The sequence below is a fragment of the Caretta caretta genome, chromosome 25 (genome assembly GCF_965140235.1).
Source record: "Caretta caretta isolate rCarCar2 chromosome 25, rCarCar1.hap1, whole genome shotgun sequence".
Classification (NCBI taxonomy): Eukaryota; Metazoa; Chordata; order Testudines; family Cheloniidae; genus Caretta; species Caretta caretta.
In genome coordinates, this window is record NC_134230.1 from 5,354,947 (window position 1) to 5,370,344 (window position 15,398).

General features: G+C 47.3%; 1 protein-coding gene across 1 annotated transcript; it reads left to right on the forward strand.

The window, feature by feature from the left end:
- On the forward strand, positions 1-10,460 carry POLE4 (DNA polymerase epsilon 4, accessory subunit). Its single transcript, XM_048831165.2, has 4 exons — positions 1-213; positions 9,271-9,355; positions 9,683-9,724; positions 10,104-10,460. Exons 1-4 carry the CDS (start codon positions 16-18, stop codon positions 10,115-10,117), a joined length of 339 nt encoding a protein of 112 aa, XP_048687122.1. The 5' UTR covers positions 1-15; the 3' UTR covers positions 10,118-10,460.
- Positions 10,461-15,398: the final 4,938 nt, after the last annotated feature.

Genomic DNA, 15,398 nt, shown 5'->3' on the forward strand with positions numbered 1-15,398 from the left:
GCGCCCGTGTCCAGCATGGCGGCGGCGGCGGCGGCAGCGGAGGCGGGAGCTGGGGCCGCGCCCCCCGCGGAGGAGCCGGGCTCGGGGTCGCTGTGCGCGGCTCCGCTGCGCCTGGCGCGGCTGCCCCTGGCCCGGGTGAAGGCGCTGGTCAAAGCCGACCCTGACGTGAGCCTGGCCAGCCAGGAGGCCGTGTTCGTCCTGGCCCGGGCCACGGTGAGGGGCGTCCGGGGCCGATTGCCCGGGCGCTGGGGGTGCGCAGATCCGCCGTCCCCTTCTCCCTCGGCCCGGCAGCCCGGGGGGTGCCCATAGGTGGGGGAAGTGGGGTGCCTGGGTGGGGAGCACCCAGAGGTGGGGTGCGTGTGGGGGGAGTGGGGTGCCTGTGGGGGGAGCACACACGGGTAGGGTGCCTGTGGGGGGAGCACCCAGAGGTGGGGGTGGGGTGCGTGTGGGGGAAGTGGGGTGCGTGTGGGGGGAGCACCCAGAGGTGGGGGTGGGGTGCCTGTGGGGGGAGTGGGGTGCCTGTGGGGGGAGTGGGGTGCCTGTGGGGGGAGCACACACGGGTGGGGGTAGGGTGCCGGTGGGGGGAGCACCCAGAGGTGGGGGTGGGGTGCTCATGGGGGAAGTGGGATGCCCATGGGGGGAGCACCCAGAGCTGGGGGTGGGTGCCCACGGGGAGGCTTTGGGTCTGTCCTATTTCTGAACTTTGCTTTTCCTCTTGCGTTACACTCTGACTCTCTTCCGCTATTTCTTCTGTTTGCGGCTTTCCTCTCCTCCCTCTCTCCCTTTCTGAACTGCCTGCCCCAGGCAGCTTTTAGCTTTTTTCAGTGAAGCTGTGCTGGTCACCGCTGCCCTTGGATACACGTTGATTTATATTGTATTTGGCATCAGGTCAGTTACTTGCACTGGTCACAGGCAATAGGTCCTGCTGTCATTTAGGCAACACATGTTCCCGCCCCAATGTGAAACTGACTGGCGTGCTCTTTGGTGGCTGAAGTACTCTGTGCTTCAAAGCCTGAAGAATTTAGAATCACAGAAACGTAGGTGGTCAAGTTCAGTCCCCTGCACTGAGCAGGGCAAGTAAACCTAGGCCATCCCTGACAGGTGTCTATCCAGCCTGTCCTTAAAAACCTCCAGTGACGGGGATTGCACAGTTTCTCTTGGAAGCCTATTCCACTTCTTACTATCCGTATGTTTAGAAAGTTTTCCCTAGTACCTACCTAAATCTTTCTTGCTGCAGATTAAGCCCATTACTTCTTGTCTTACCTTCAGGTTTCAGAGTAGCAGCTGTGTTAGTCTGTATCCTCAAAAAGAACAGGAGTACTTGTGGCACCTTAGAGACTAACCAATTTATTAGAGCATAAGCTTTCGTGGGCTACAGCTCACTTTATCGGATGCATAGAATGTTAAATAAATTTGTTAGTCTCCAGCGTGCCACAAGTCCTCCTGTTCTTTTTGTCCTACCTTCAGTGGACGTGGAGAACCAGTGATCACGGTCTTCTTTATAACAGCCCTTATGTTTGAAGACTCTTGTCGGGTCCCCGCTCCGCTTTTTCTCACATGCCCAGTTTTTTTAATCTTTCCTCATAGGACAAGTTTGCTAAACCATTTATCATTTTTGTAGCTCTCCTCTAGACTTGCTCCAATTTGTCCATGTCTTTCCTAACACGTGGTGCCCAAAACTGGACGTATTACTCTGGCTGAGGCCTCACCAGTGCAGAGTAGAGAGGGACAGTTACCTCCTGTGTCTGACATACCTCGCTCCTGTTAATATACCCCAGAGTGATATTCACCTTTCTCACAACTGCATCATGACATTGGCTCATATTCAATTTGTGACCCACTGTAACCCACAGATCCTTGTCCATTTCAGATTATTGCTTATTTTCATGCACAAGCAACAAAGAGCCAGGCCATCATAATCTCAGTGTATAGCCCAGTGGACAGACCACTGGGCTCCAGCTCAGCCTCTGCCCTGCTGTATGATCTTGAGCAAATCACTTCACTTCTCTGTGACTCAGTTTCTCCATCTGTAAAATGGGGATAATGACACTGATCTCATTTGTAAAGTGCTTTGAGGCATACTGACAAAAAGTGCTAGATAAAAGCTAGGTAGTGTTATTAATCTGCACTCTATAATTCACACATAAAACTGTCACTTCCACATATGATTTACCTATAGGGCAGCAGTGAGATCTCTTACTATTGAAACTTTTTTACTTTTACAAAACATTACAGAACACTTACTAGCATATACCCAAGATTGTAAAAACCCTCTCAAAATAAGTAGAGAGAAATGCGCTTTAAGGTACAGAATCTGCTTTTTCAATTGAGATTGGTCAGTGTCATCAATTTGCAAAATCAGTTATTTGCAGCAAGTCTTTCCAGTTATTGGCATAAATTAGCACAGTTCTCTCCACTGTCTCCGCATAAACAAGACCAAATAAGAGATGCCAGACTGTTTTGAAACCCTTGAGTATTCAAGCGGCAAAGAGTCCTGTGGCACCTTAGAGATTAATACCCACTTTGTTGGATGCAACATGTATTCACCCACGAAAGCTCATGCTCCAATACGTCTGTTAGTCTATAAGGTGCCACAGGACTCTTTGCTGCTTTTACAAATCCAGACTAACACGGCTACCCCTCTGATACTTGAGTGTTCAAGAGATTCTTAGTCAGATCAGATCAGAGCCTGATCCTGCTAACACACAGCTGCATTTCAGGGAAACATTGTCCCCTGGAAGAACTTTTCGTATATAATTTGAAACTAAAGTAAACTTCTCTGGTTGCAATGTAAAATAAGACTCTCTTAAAAAAATTTCCCTCTTCTCTTCTGGCCTCTACCCCACAACAGCCTCCTAGAGTTTGGATGGTGCCACAACATGGGCTGTGTCCATGCCTCTCTTATGGCAAAGCAAAACTGAAAATAACCTGTTTAGGTTGTACAGCTTCCCCTGTCACTGTTTGCCTGTTACTAACAGCAATATTGGGTCCCAGAGGAACATGACTCTGAGATGATAGATGCAGTGGAGGATTAAGATTTGAAGTTAATTCTGGACTTGATCCAGTGGGGAGGCTGTCATCCTACAAGAAGCAGGAGAAGGGACTTTCAGTGCCCCAGGTACGGACTTGTGATGTTCGTTAATCTGATAAGAAGCCTGTGGCTGTAGGCTATGGCAGTGGTCCCCAACCTTTCTGTGGGAATAGCATATTCCTATTCCCAGAAGACTGTGGCGGGCGCCAGACACCCCGCCGCCGAAATGCTGCCGAGAAGCAGCAGTGGCAAGAAGCATTTCGGCAGGCGGTTCTTCTGCAGCTGCGCTCAGCGGCGGCATTTCGGCGGCACGGTATCCTGCGGGCGCGCACAACTGCCCCAGCGGGTGCCATTGCGCCCGCGGGCACTGCGTTGGAGACCCCTGGGCTATGGCATATTTATTATTATTTAACTGCTGACTGTGTGCTCAACACTTTATGGAACACCGAGCTCAGACAGTCTCTGCTCCAGGGAGATTACTGTTTAAACAAGAGACACAGAGAAGATAGGTTTCAGAGTAACAGCCGTGTTAGTCTGTATTCGCAAAAAGAAAAGGAGTACTTGTGGCACCTTAGAGACTAACCAATTTATTTGAGCATGAGCTTTCGTGAGCTACAGCTCACTTCATCAGATGCATACCGTGGAAACTGCAGCAGACTTTATATATACACAGAGAATATGAAACAATACCTCCTCCCACCCCACTGTCCTGCTGGTAATAGCTTATCTAAAGTGATCATCAGGTGGGCCATTTCCAGCACAAATCCAGGTTTTCTCACCCTCCACCCCCCCACACAAATTCACTCTCCTGCTGGTGCTAGCCCATCCAAAATGACAACTCTTTACATAATCAAGTCGGGCTATTTCCTGCATAAATCCAGGTTTTCTCACATCCCCCCTACCCCCATACACACACAAACTCACTCTCCTGCTGGTAATAGCTCATCTAAACTGACCACTCTCCAAGTTTAAATCCAAGTTAAACCAGAAAATCTGGGGGGGGGGAAGGGGGGTAGGAAAAAACAAGAGAAAACAGGCTACCTTGCATAATGACTTAGCCACTCCCAGTCTCTATTTAAGCCTAAATTAATAGTATCCAATTTGCAAATGAATTCCAATTCAGCAGTTTCTCGCTGGAGTCTGGATTTGAAGTTTTTTTGTTTTAAGATGGCGACCTTCATGACTGTGATTGCGTGACCAGAGAGATTGAAGTGTTCTCCGACTGGTTTATGAATGTTATAATTCTTGACATCTGATTTGTGTCCATTTATTCTTTTACGTAGAGACTGTCCAGTTTGACCAATGTACATGGCAGAGGGGCATTGCTGGCACATGATGGCATATATCACATTGGTGGATGTGCAGGTGAACGAGCCTCTGATAGTGTGGCTGATGTTATTAGGCCCTGTGATGGTGTCCCCTGAATAGATGTGTGGGCACAATTGGCAACGGGCTTTGTTGCAAGGATAAGTTCCTGGGTTAGTGGTTCTGTTGTGTGGTATGTGGTTGTTGGTGAGTATTTGCTTCAGGTTGCGGGGCTGTCTGTAGGCAAGGACTGGCCTGTCTCCCAAGACTTGTGAGAGTGTTGGGTCATCCTTTAGGATAGGTTGTAGATCCTTAATAATGCGTTGGAGGGGTTTTAGTTGGGGGCTGAAGGTGATGGCTAGTGGCGTTCTGTTATTTTCTTTGTTAGGCCTGTCCTGTAGTAGGTAACTTCTGGGAACTCTTCTGGCTCTATCAATCTGTTTCTTTACTTCTGCAGGTGGGTATTGTAGTTGTAAGAAAGCTTGACAGAGATCTTGTAGGTGTTTGTCTCTGTCTGAGGGGTTGGAGCAAATGCAGTTGTATCGCAGAGCTTGGCTGTAGACGATGGATCGTGTGGTGTGGTCAGGGTGAAAGCTGGAGGCATGCAGGTAGGAATAGCGGTCAGTAGGTTTCCGGTATAGGGTGGTGTTTATGTGGCCATTGTTTATTAGCACTGTAGTGTCCAGGAAGTGGATCTCTTGTGTGGACTGGACCAGGCTGAGGTTGGTGGTGGGATGGAAATTGTTGAAATCATGGTGGAATTCCTCAAGGGCTTCTTTTCCATGGGTCCAGATGATGAAGATGTCATCAATGTAGCACAAGTAGAGTAGGGGCTTTAGGGGACGAGAGCTGAGGAAGCGTTGTTCTAAATCAGCCATAAAAATGTTGGCATACTGTGGGGCCATGCGGGTACCCATAGCAGTGCCGCTGATCTGAAGGTATACATTGTCCCCAAATGTGAAATAGTTATGGGTAAGGACAAAGTCACAAAGTTCAGCCACCAGGTTAGCCGTGACATTATCGGGGATAGTGTTCTTGACGGCTTGTAATCCATCTTTCTGTGGAATGTTGGTGTAGAGGGCTTCTACATCCATAGTAGCCAGGATGGTGTTATCAGGAAGATCACCGATGGATTGAAGTTTCCTCAGGAAGTCAGTGGTGTCTCGAAGGTAGCTGGGAGTGCTGGTAGCGTAGGGCCTGAGGAGGGAGTCTACATAGCCAGACAATCCTGCTGTCAGGGTGCCAATGCCTGAGATGATGGGACGCCCAGGATTTCCAGGTTTATGGATCTTGGGTAGTAGATAGAATATCCCAGGTCGGGGTTCCAGGGGTGTGTCTGTGCGGATTTGATCTTGTGCTTTTTCAGGAAGTTTCTTGAGCAAATGCTGTAGTTGCTTTTGGTAACTCTCAGTGGGATCATAGGGTAATGGCTTGTAGAAACTCGTGTTGGAGAGCTGCCGAGCAGCCTCTTGTTCATATTCCGACCTATTCATGATGACAACAGCACCTCCTTTGTCAGCCTTTTTGATTATGATGTCAGAGTTGTTTCTGAGGCTGTGGATGGCATTGCGTTCCGCATGGCTGAGGTTATGGGGTAAGTGATGCTGCTTTTCCACAATTTCAGCCCGTGCACGTTGGCAGAAGCACTCTATGTAGAAGTCCAGTCTGCTGTTTCGACCTTCAGGAGGAGTCCATCTAGAATCCCTCTTTCTGTAGAAGATAGGATGCTTTGGGAACAACAGAAGAGGGAATGACTAGGATTTTTTTTAAAAAGTGGTAATGTTGTTAATTTCCTTCTTGGGCATTGTGGAAGAAGTGAGCCATTAGGATGGATTTGAATGGCAAGAGAATGTAGCTTGACAGACCAGAATAGGGAGGTTATTCCATGCATAGCAGGAGCATTAAAGGCAGGAGGCAGTTGTCAGAGACGTGGCTAGGAATTGTTAGGGAGCAGAGCAGTAAGAGACCCATTTGGAAATGTAGGCAAGAGCTAAGATAACTTCCTTCTTAGCATCCCCTAGGAGGCAAACTAACCCGACAGGTGATGAGGAGTAGGCAGGGCGTGACTCAGTGACTCCTGCAGCTGCCATTAGAACTCTCTGGACACAGAGCGGGGAAGCATACTGCACCATCCCACGGAGCGGTCCAGTGTGCACGCCTCTGTCCTGGAGAATTCCAGGAGCAATTCTGCTTGAGTGGGGCAGCTCTATGCCACCTCCAAAATGAGCATGTGAATGAATTGCCTTGTAGGACCCTTAGAATGTTTCGTTCAGTCACTTGCTCCCATTGGAGAGCAATATCTCCGGCAGCCCTTTTGCAGAGATTTTGGCTGTATAATCCAGCTTCCGCTTTCATTCAATAGTCAGTCCATTTTCTGTCTTGGTTGTGAGACTTTTTCATTTAGATTGGTGCTGAGGCTTGTGTGGCTTTATTATCGTCTCTTTCAGGGCTCTTCCAGCTCTCTTTCAGTTACCCTCACTAATTATCCTGTTTAACTCATCTTATCTATTAGCTTCCTTCATTTTATTAATGTCACTTATTCTTCCTGGCTGACAGAGTAGCCTGCACTTTTCTCCCTTCCTGGATTTTTGTTGCAGGTTACCATGGTTTAGGGCAGATAATTTGACTTGAAGGCCTGTGATGATCAGCTTGCTCTGAATCTGACTGTAGCATATAAAAATTCTGCATTCCTGTGCCGTGGAAAAAGTGGCAGAAGAGAATAGAAATCTCTTTACATGTACGCATAAAGGTGCAATCATTTAAGGGCTTGTTTTATGAGAAGTTACATTTGCTGATTGGATCAGAAGACCTGAGGCAGATTTGCCAGGTTTCACATTTGCAGCATTGAAGCTGAATGTCACCGGTCCTGCTCAACAAGTGCCTGTGCGTGCTGCGGGACGGTGTATGACAGCCTGTCAGATGGACTCTTGCCAGCCAGCGGGGAGCTGGCCAATCTAATACTGAATGGGATAGTGGGTGCCTCTTCTCAGGGAGCAAGATAAATCTCTCCTTAATAAGCAGTGCTTATAACCTTGCTCAGAAAATCACCACTTGCTATTATTTGCCTTGTCAGTTACAACCTGGTCTCAAACTTTCTCTTTTTAGAGCACAACAGTCTTGCTGTTTAGTTTCAGAGTAGCAGATGTGTTAGTCTGTATCCGCAAAAAGAACAGGAGTACTTGTGGCACCTTAGAGACTAACAAATTTATTTGAGCATAAGCTTTCGTGGGCTACAGCCTACTTCATCGGATATATAGAATGGAACATATAGTAAGAAAATAAATATATATATATATATATATACACACACACACAGAGAACATGAAAAGGTGGAAGTAGCCATACCAACTGTCAGAGGCTAATTAATTAAGATGGTCTCTAAGGTGCCACAAGTACTCCTGTTCCTTTAGCTGTTTAGTGTTTGTGAAACCATTAAGGGAAATTGTAGAAGCCCAGAATGCTTCAGCAGTTCAGTTGCTGAAGGTCCTGTCTGTCATCTCCCTATAGCAGGTTATGCTACCTCTGCATTGCCTTGTTTGGCCAAGATAGGGACCTGGATGATCATGAGCTGGGTAAGGCTCAGCCTGAACTCGAGGATGCTGGAAGGGAGAAGAGTCTGGAGAGTTGGTAGGAGGTTGTTTACTCCCTCTGTTAAAGGTGCATGTCTGCCCTTTGTCAAAGAATTCCACAACCTCGGGTTCTCCTAATTTGAGATTATAGTGGTGGCTATAAGTGCTGTCTAGGAGGTTGCAGACTTTGCTGCAGAAATCCTTTGTCACTTGCATGCAGAATTGCTATAATGTTCTCAAGGCTATCCTGGAAGAGCACTTGGGAGCTTTAGCTAGTGCAGAATGTGGCAACCCACTTTCTTAGTGCACCAGGCTGACGTGAGCACCGTACACCTCTGCTCTGCACTCGATTCCAGCTTGCTTCTGGTTGCAGTTCCAAGTGTTATGATTGATAGGCTGTAAATGGTCTCTCTGTGCCCTGATGAGATCAGCTGAGCTACTCTTGCTCTCCGTTCCAGTGGTTGTGCTCTTGTAGTCTGGTGTCTGGGCAGTGGAGAGTGTCTAGCTGTGGAATTTGTTCCCTCTTCTGATCAGTCAGAGCCTGGGTTCCATGTACTTCAGGGCACAGTACAAGATGTATTTATTTGCTGCAACTAAGAAGCTCATTTGGTGGTAGGTGGAGGTACTTATAGATAGGTTATTCTACATTGTCCATTGAAAGTTGTGCAGATATGACTGGCTCTCAGAAGGTGCAGTGATGGGCAGTTGGTAGCTGGTATCCCTGACAAATACTTACTTTGGATAGCAAAGCCTGCTAAGCTCAAATCATCAAATGTCATAATTTTGCAAGTTGCAGGTCCTGGGGTAGGAATATTAACCATGGGCCTCAGTAATCCATGAAAGTGGATAACTGGTTCACAGAATCAGAAAAGTATGTTGCATGTTCAAGTGTGATGTTTTGAGAGAGAAGAAAAGCAAGACTCACACTCCTTTCCCTAGAGACTAACCAATTTATTTGAGCATGAGCTTTCGTGCTCAAATAAATTTCGCGAAAGCTCATGCTCAAATAAATTGGTTAGTCTCTAAGGTGCCACAAGTACTCCTTTTCTTTTTGCGAATACAGACTAACACGGCTGTTACTCTGAAACTCCTTTCCCTCACCTCCAGATATACACAGGGACCTCTAAAGACAACCCTTCCCCCCGCCCCCGGCACCATAATAACACTTGTCCCTGATATGCAGTAATTGTCTAGTTTAAAGGTTTCATAGAATATTCTTAGAGCTGATCAATAGAAAGGGAGCATCTAGAGGGGGAGAGGGTGTAATTTTGTCCTTTAATCCTTCAGAGCTCAACTGTGCTTGTAACAACAGGTTGCAGTCACACCTTTCACTTGTTGTAACAATCTGTCTCTTCCATCCTGTAGGAGTTGTTTGTTGAAACCATAGCTAAAGATGCTTATGTGTATGCTCAACAAGGAAAAAGGAAAACTCTGCAAAGGAAAGACTTGGGTAAGAAGATCATTTTTGTTATGCTAACCTTTGTCAATAATGTTATTTGACTGAAGGCTCTTTCCAGACGATTCCATGTGTTTTGTGGCATTGTGGGTGCAGATTTAAAACAGTTTTATCTTGTTCCCAGAAATGAAAAGAAAAAAGTTCTCTTCTGCCAAATATTACACTGTAAAATATTCCCCTTCCCCTCCCCATAGTCTCCAAAATGAATAAACCTATTTTTAAAAAGTCATTGTTAAAATCATATACTGATGTGTATAAAATATCTCTGCACTTGAATTGGTTTATCTATGCCAATTGTTTTCAATTCACTTTGTTTTACAGATAATGCCATTGAAGTTATTGATGAGTTTGCTTTTCTGGAAGGTGAGTTTCTGGTTGGTTTAATTTTGGTTTAATTTTTTGCATACATTGTCTCCATATTGACAGAGGGAGAGCAGATATTTGCAGATCTTTCTGTTTTGACTTCAGTTTAGTAATAGCTAGTGGCCCAACTACAAATGTGCCACTTGTCTTGGTAACATTTGAAATTCAGCATTCAAAACATTGAATTGAGGTGTGAAGTGGAACACCAGCAATGAAATACCTTTCAGGGAGATTTGTTCTTAGAATTTTGTGATCTAGTTAAGCTTTGATAAGTTAAAGCATCTTCCCTTGCTTGCTTGTAAAGTAGTTTCCACTGTTTGTTCATGTCTATCTGTGCAGTCTGCCTTTGCCCCTTTTGAATTTCCTTTTGAATTTCTAGGTACTTTGGACTGACCTCACCAGGAAGAAAGGAGTTTCCTGAAGAAGGAGTCAGCGGAGTGGGGTGGCCCTTGGAAGACATGGCATGAAATTTTCAAATTAATCTAGACAAATTTTCGTGGAAGATGTCTCTGTTCCTAGACTACTTTGGAAATCTCAGCAAGAATGTATTGTAAAAAGTTCAAGTTGTGATAATTCTTTATTTAAAATCCATATTTTTTCATACATTTTTGTATGTAATATGACCTCCAGCTCACATTTCAGACTTTCACTGTGTAACACAGCAATAGCTCGGAATAGCCATGCTGTACTAGTATCTCCTTAGAACTCGGTGGTAATAAACAGCATTGTGATCCTGCCTCTGAAGTCCGAGGGTAGTTATTTTTTATGGAAATGTATTTCTTGTTTTTGTTACTCTCTTGGCCAAATAGAGTTAAATGTTTCTTGACCAATGGGTGTAATAGTTTATCTTCAATGTGTCTATGTGAAGGGACTGGGGTGGGGTGCGCACATTCATGCATACGTTATGGGAAATGTTGGCCTCATAGTGGGTCAGGTAATATAACTTGGCATCTCAGTTGAACTAGGCAGTGTTCTGCAGGCAACAGTTGCAGATCCTCATTGAGTTGAATTTTGCACTTAAAAGAGGGCTTCAGCCTCTTTGTTATGTATGGAAAATAGAGCATTATCTTTCCCAAAATTACAGCTCGTACTCTTTGAGCATAGAATGAATTTTCTGAGAATTTACAAGTAAATCCATTGATTAGTATAGCAATTAAAATTATTTTTAAAATGGGTCTTTAAAAAATGTCCCACAGTATTCTTGTCAGCAAGTTAAGGAAGTATGGGCTGGATGAATGCACTACAAGGTGGGTAGAAAGCTGGCTAGATTGTCGGGCTCAACGGGTAGTTATCAATGGCTCCATGTCTAGTTGGCAGCCGGTATCAAGTGGAGTGCCCCAAGGGTCGGTCCTGGGGCCGGTTTTGTTCAATATCTTCATAAATGATCTGGAGGATGGTGTGGATTGCACTCTCAGCAAATTTGCGGATGATACTAAACTGGGAGGAGTGGTAGATACGCTGGAGGGGAGAGATAGGATACAGAAGGACCTAGACAAATTGGAGGATTGGGCCAAAAGAAATCTGATGAGGTTCAATAAGGATAAGTGCAGGGTCCTGCACTTAGGACGGAAGAACCCAATGCACAGCTACAGACTAGGGACCGAATGGCTAGGCAGCAGTTCTGCGGAAAAGGACCTAGGGGTGACAGTGGACGAGAAGCTGGATATGAGTCAGCAGTGTGCCCTTGTTGCCAAGAAGGCCAATGGCATTTTGGGATGTATAAGTAGGGGCATAGCGAGCAGATCGAGGGACGTGATCGTTCCCCTCTATTCGACATTGGTGAGGCCTCATCTGGAGTACTGTGTCCAGTTTTGGGCCCCACACTTCAAGAAGGATGTGGATAAATTGGAGAGAGTCCAGCAAAGGGCAACAAAAATGATTAGGGGTCTGGAACACATGAGTTATGAGGAGAGGCTGAGGGAGCTGGGATTGTTTAGCCTGCAGAAGAGAAGAATGAGGGGGGATTTGATAGCTGCTTTCAACTACCTGAAAGGGGGTTCCAAAGAGGATGGCTCTAGACTGTTCTCAATGGTATCAGATGACAGAACGAGGAGTAATGGTCTCAAGCTGCAGTGGGGGAGGTTTAGATTGGATATTAGGAAAAACTTTTTCACTAAGAGGGTGGTGAAACACTGGAATGCGTTACCTAGGGAGGTGGTAGAATCTCCTTCCTTAGAGGTTTTTAAGGTCAGGCTTGACAAAGCCCTGGCTGGGATGATTTAACTGGGAATTGGTCCTGCTTCGAGCAGGGGGTTGGACTAGATGACCTTCTGGGGTCCCTTCCAACCCTTATATTCTATGATTCTATGATTCTATGTAGAATATGTCAGATCTCCTTCCCCCCTGCCCCTCCCATGGCCATAAGGAATGAAACAGATGTCTGAAACTTCCCATATAGTTAAAACTCACTAATCTTGTCTGTAAGTGGCATATGAAGAATTTTTCGTTTAGAATTAGTAGTCATTTTTCCCTATCACTCTGCAAAACCAAAAATGTTTTCTACAGCTGAGGCTGAAGAATATTTTACTACAGAGAATTCAGAGTAGAACTGCACTTTCAAAATGACTGCCACCTCTTGTTCTCAGGGGACTAAGGCCACAAGAACCCTTGAGCAAACATGGCTGCTCTCTCTCTTCAGCTGCTCCTCAGAGATTTTTCCCTCAGCCTGCTGACAGCATAGGTGGTCAACATCTTCTCTGAAGGCAGCTTGGCTTCACTCTTGCTGGGAACAATGGGAAGCACTGGCCGTTTTGAAAGACGCTTAGCTGAGGGTAGCTCATGACTTCAGTCCCACTGAGAACAATGGGAGACGATAACCATTCTGAAAAAAGGATAAATCTTTGGGAGTTACCGTTAAGGAGAAGATTTTACGTACCAGCCTCAGCTGACAAAAGGGCATGGCTACACTTGCAGATATAGAGCGCTTTGAGTTAAACCCGCCTTCCGAGAGCGCAGTAGGGAAAGCGGTGCAGTCAGTCCCCAATGACAGCTGCAAGCACACTGGCGTGGCCACATTTGCAGCACTTGCAGCGGCATTGGGAGCAGTGCATTATGGGCAGCTATCCCACAGAGCACCTCTTCCCATTCTGGCGCTGTGGGAAGGGGGCAGGGGGTGCGGGGCATTCTGGGTCCTGTCCCAATGCCCCGTGATGCATCGGTTCGCATCCCAGCATTCCCTTTGCTTCTGTCCACATTTGGCGCCATCTTTCAACGGTTTTTGTACAACGCGCTCTGTCTTCCCTTTCGGTCTGCGGGAATGGAGCCCGAACTGCTGAGGAGTATGCTGATGAGTCTCACCAGCACGTCATGTTTGGCAGTCGAGTTATTCCTTATGATCGAAAGTGACAGTGAGGATTCTGACGATGATATCGACTCGAGTAACGCATATGACACAAGTTTGTTTTTGGCATTCACGGACATGCTCACCACTGTGGAACGCTGCTTTTGGGCTCAGGAAACAAGCACTGAGTGGTGGAATCACATCGTCATGCAAGTCTGGGATGATGAGCAGTGGCTGCAGAACTTTCGGATGAGAAGAACCACTTTCATGGGACTGTGTGAGGAGCTCGCCCCCACCCTGCGGCGCAAGGACACGAGATTGAGCGCTGCCCTGATGGTGGAGAAGCGGGTGGCTATTGCAGTCTGGAAGCTGGCAACTCCAGACAGCTACTGATCGGTCGCTAACCAGTTTGGAGTGGGAAAGTCGACCGTTGGAATTGTGTTGATGCAAGTTTGCAGGGCCATTAATCTCATCCTACTCAGAAGAACCATGACTCTGGGTAATGTGCATGACACTGTGGCTGGCTTTGCACAAATGGGTTTCCCTAACTGCGGTGGGGCAACAGATGTGATGCGTAGTCCAATTCTGGCAACAGCCCACCTAACCTCCGAGTACATTAATCGGAAGGGGTATTTCTCTATGGTTCTCCAGCACTTGTGGATCACTGTGGGCGTTTCATTGACATTAACGCAGGCTGGCCCGGAAAGGTGCATGACACATGCCTCTTGGAACACTGGCCTGTTCAGGCAGCTGCAAGCTGGGACTTTTTTCCCAGACCAGAAGATCACCATAGGGGAAGTCGAAATGCCCCTTGTGATCCTTGGAGACCCTGCTTACCCTTTGATGCCGTGGCTCATGAAACCCTACACAGGGAGCATTGACAGCAGCAAGGAGCGGTTCAACAACAGGCTGAGCCAGTGCAGAATGACTGTGGAGTGTGCTTTTGGCTGTTAAAGGGCTGCTGGCGCTCTCTGTATGGGAAGTTGGACCTGGCCGATGACAGCATCCCTGTGGTTATATCCGCGTGCTGTACCCTCCATAACATTTGTGAAAGGAAGGGTGAACGATTCACTCAGGCATGGAACTCGGAGGTTCAACACCTGGAGGCTAAATTTGAACAGCCAGAGAGCAGGGCTGTTAGAGGGGCCCCGTGCGGGGCTGCAAGGATTAGGGATACCTTGAGGGAGCAATTTGAGGCTGAAAGCCACCAGTAATGTCTGCTGCCCTGCATGGGAGTGAATTGTAGTGGTTCCAATGTTAGTAGGAATCTGTGTTTGCTACGCTGACTTGCAGTGCCTGTGTCTTTCCTGGGCTAAGGTATCTTTTACTTTATGCAGTAATAAAGAATGTTTTCAAAGCTAAAAAATCCATTTATTGAAAAGAAACACAACTTGCAGCCGGTGCTAACACGGATGGCTGAGATCTCAAGGTTGCATCTGTACAGGCAAAATACAACATTTCACAGAGGCAGCATTGTTCACACCAGACAGAGCAATGATTCCCCCGTACTTAAGGGCAAGCACAGTCTACGCAATGGCATAATTTGCCCGTCCCAAAGCAAGCACACACAACCCACGGGAGCCCCAAAATGGTGAATAAGCACAGGGGCAAGGGGCACTGATAGTTTCATGGCTGTACTGCCCTCTGGGTTTCTGTGCCTTGGGGAGAGCCAACAGTGGCAGGGGGCCTCTATACTGAACACTGTCCCCACATTTTCTACAGGAGTTTGTCCTGGAAGAGATCTCGCTGCTGAGGGTGACCTGGGAAGCAAGGGAGGGTCTTGTACTGCAATATGGCTTCTGCCCTGGCCCATATGCAGCTTGCCTGTATGCAGCAATGGTCCCGCCGCCTCTCATGGCACAGTGGCGCAGACAAGTTAGCCTGACTGGGACAAGGATCAATGCCCTATTCCGCATCTAGGCATGCATGCAGCCCTAACCCTCCTCGCCCCAAGAGCCCGCACCCAATAACTTCCTTCCCTAAACAAAAGCCGCTTACCGGGAACCTCCTCTGGTGTTTGTCCTTCCCCAAGCACCGGCCGCCGTGACTGGCTACCCTCCTCCTGGCTTGAGAACAGCTCCTGGCTGCATGCACCTAGGGATGCTGGGGTGTCTTCCTCCGCCGGAGCACTCTGGCTCCCGCTTTGCTGCTGCTGCTGCTCCTCCTCCTCCTGCCTTGTTGCATTGGCCTCTGAGGTGTCCATGGTGGTATTCGGCATGAAGGTGGGGTTGCCCCCAAGTATCGTGTCCAGCTCTTTGTAAAAACAGCAGATCGCGGGGGCAGCACTGGAGCAGCGGTTTGCCTCGTGGGCTTGTGGTAGGCGTTCCGCAGCTCCTTCACTTTATCCCTGCCCTGCAGTGCGTCCTGGTCATGGCCCCTTTCCAGCATGGCCCT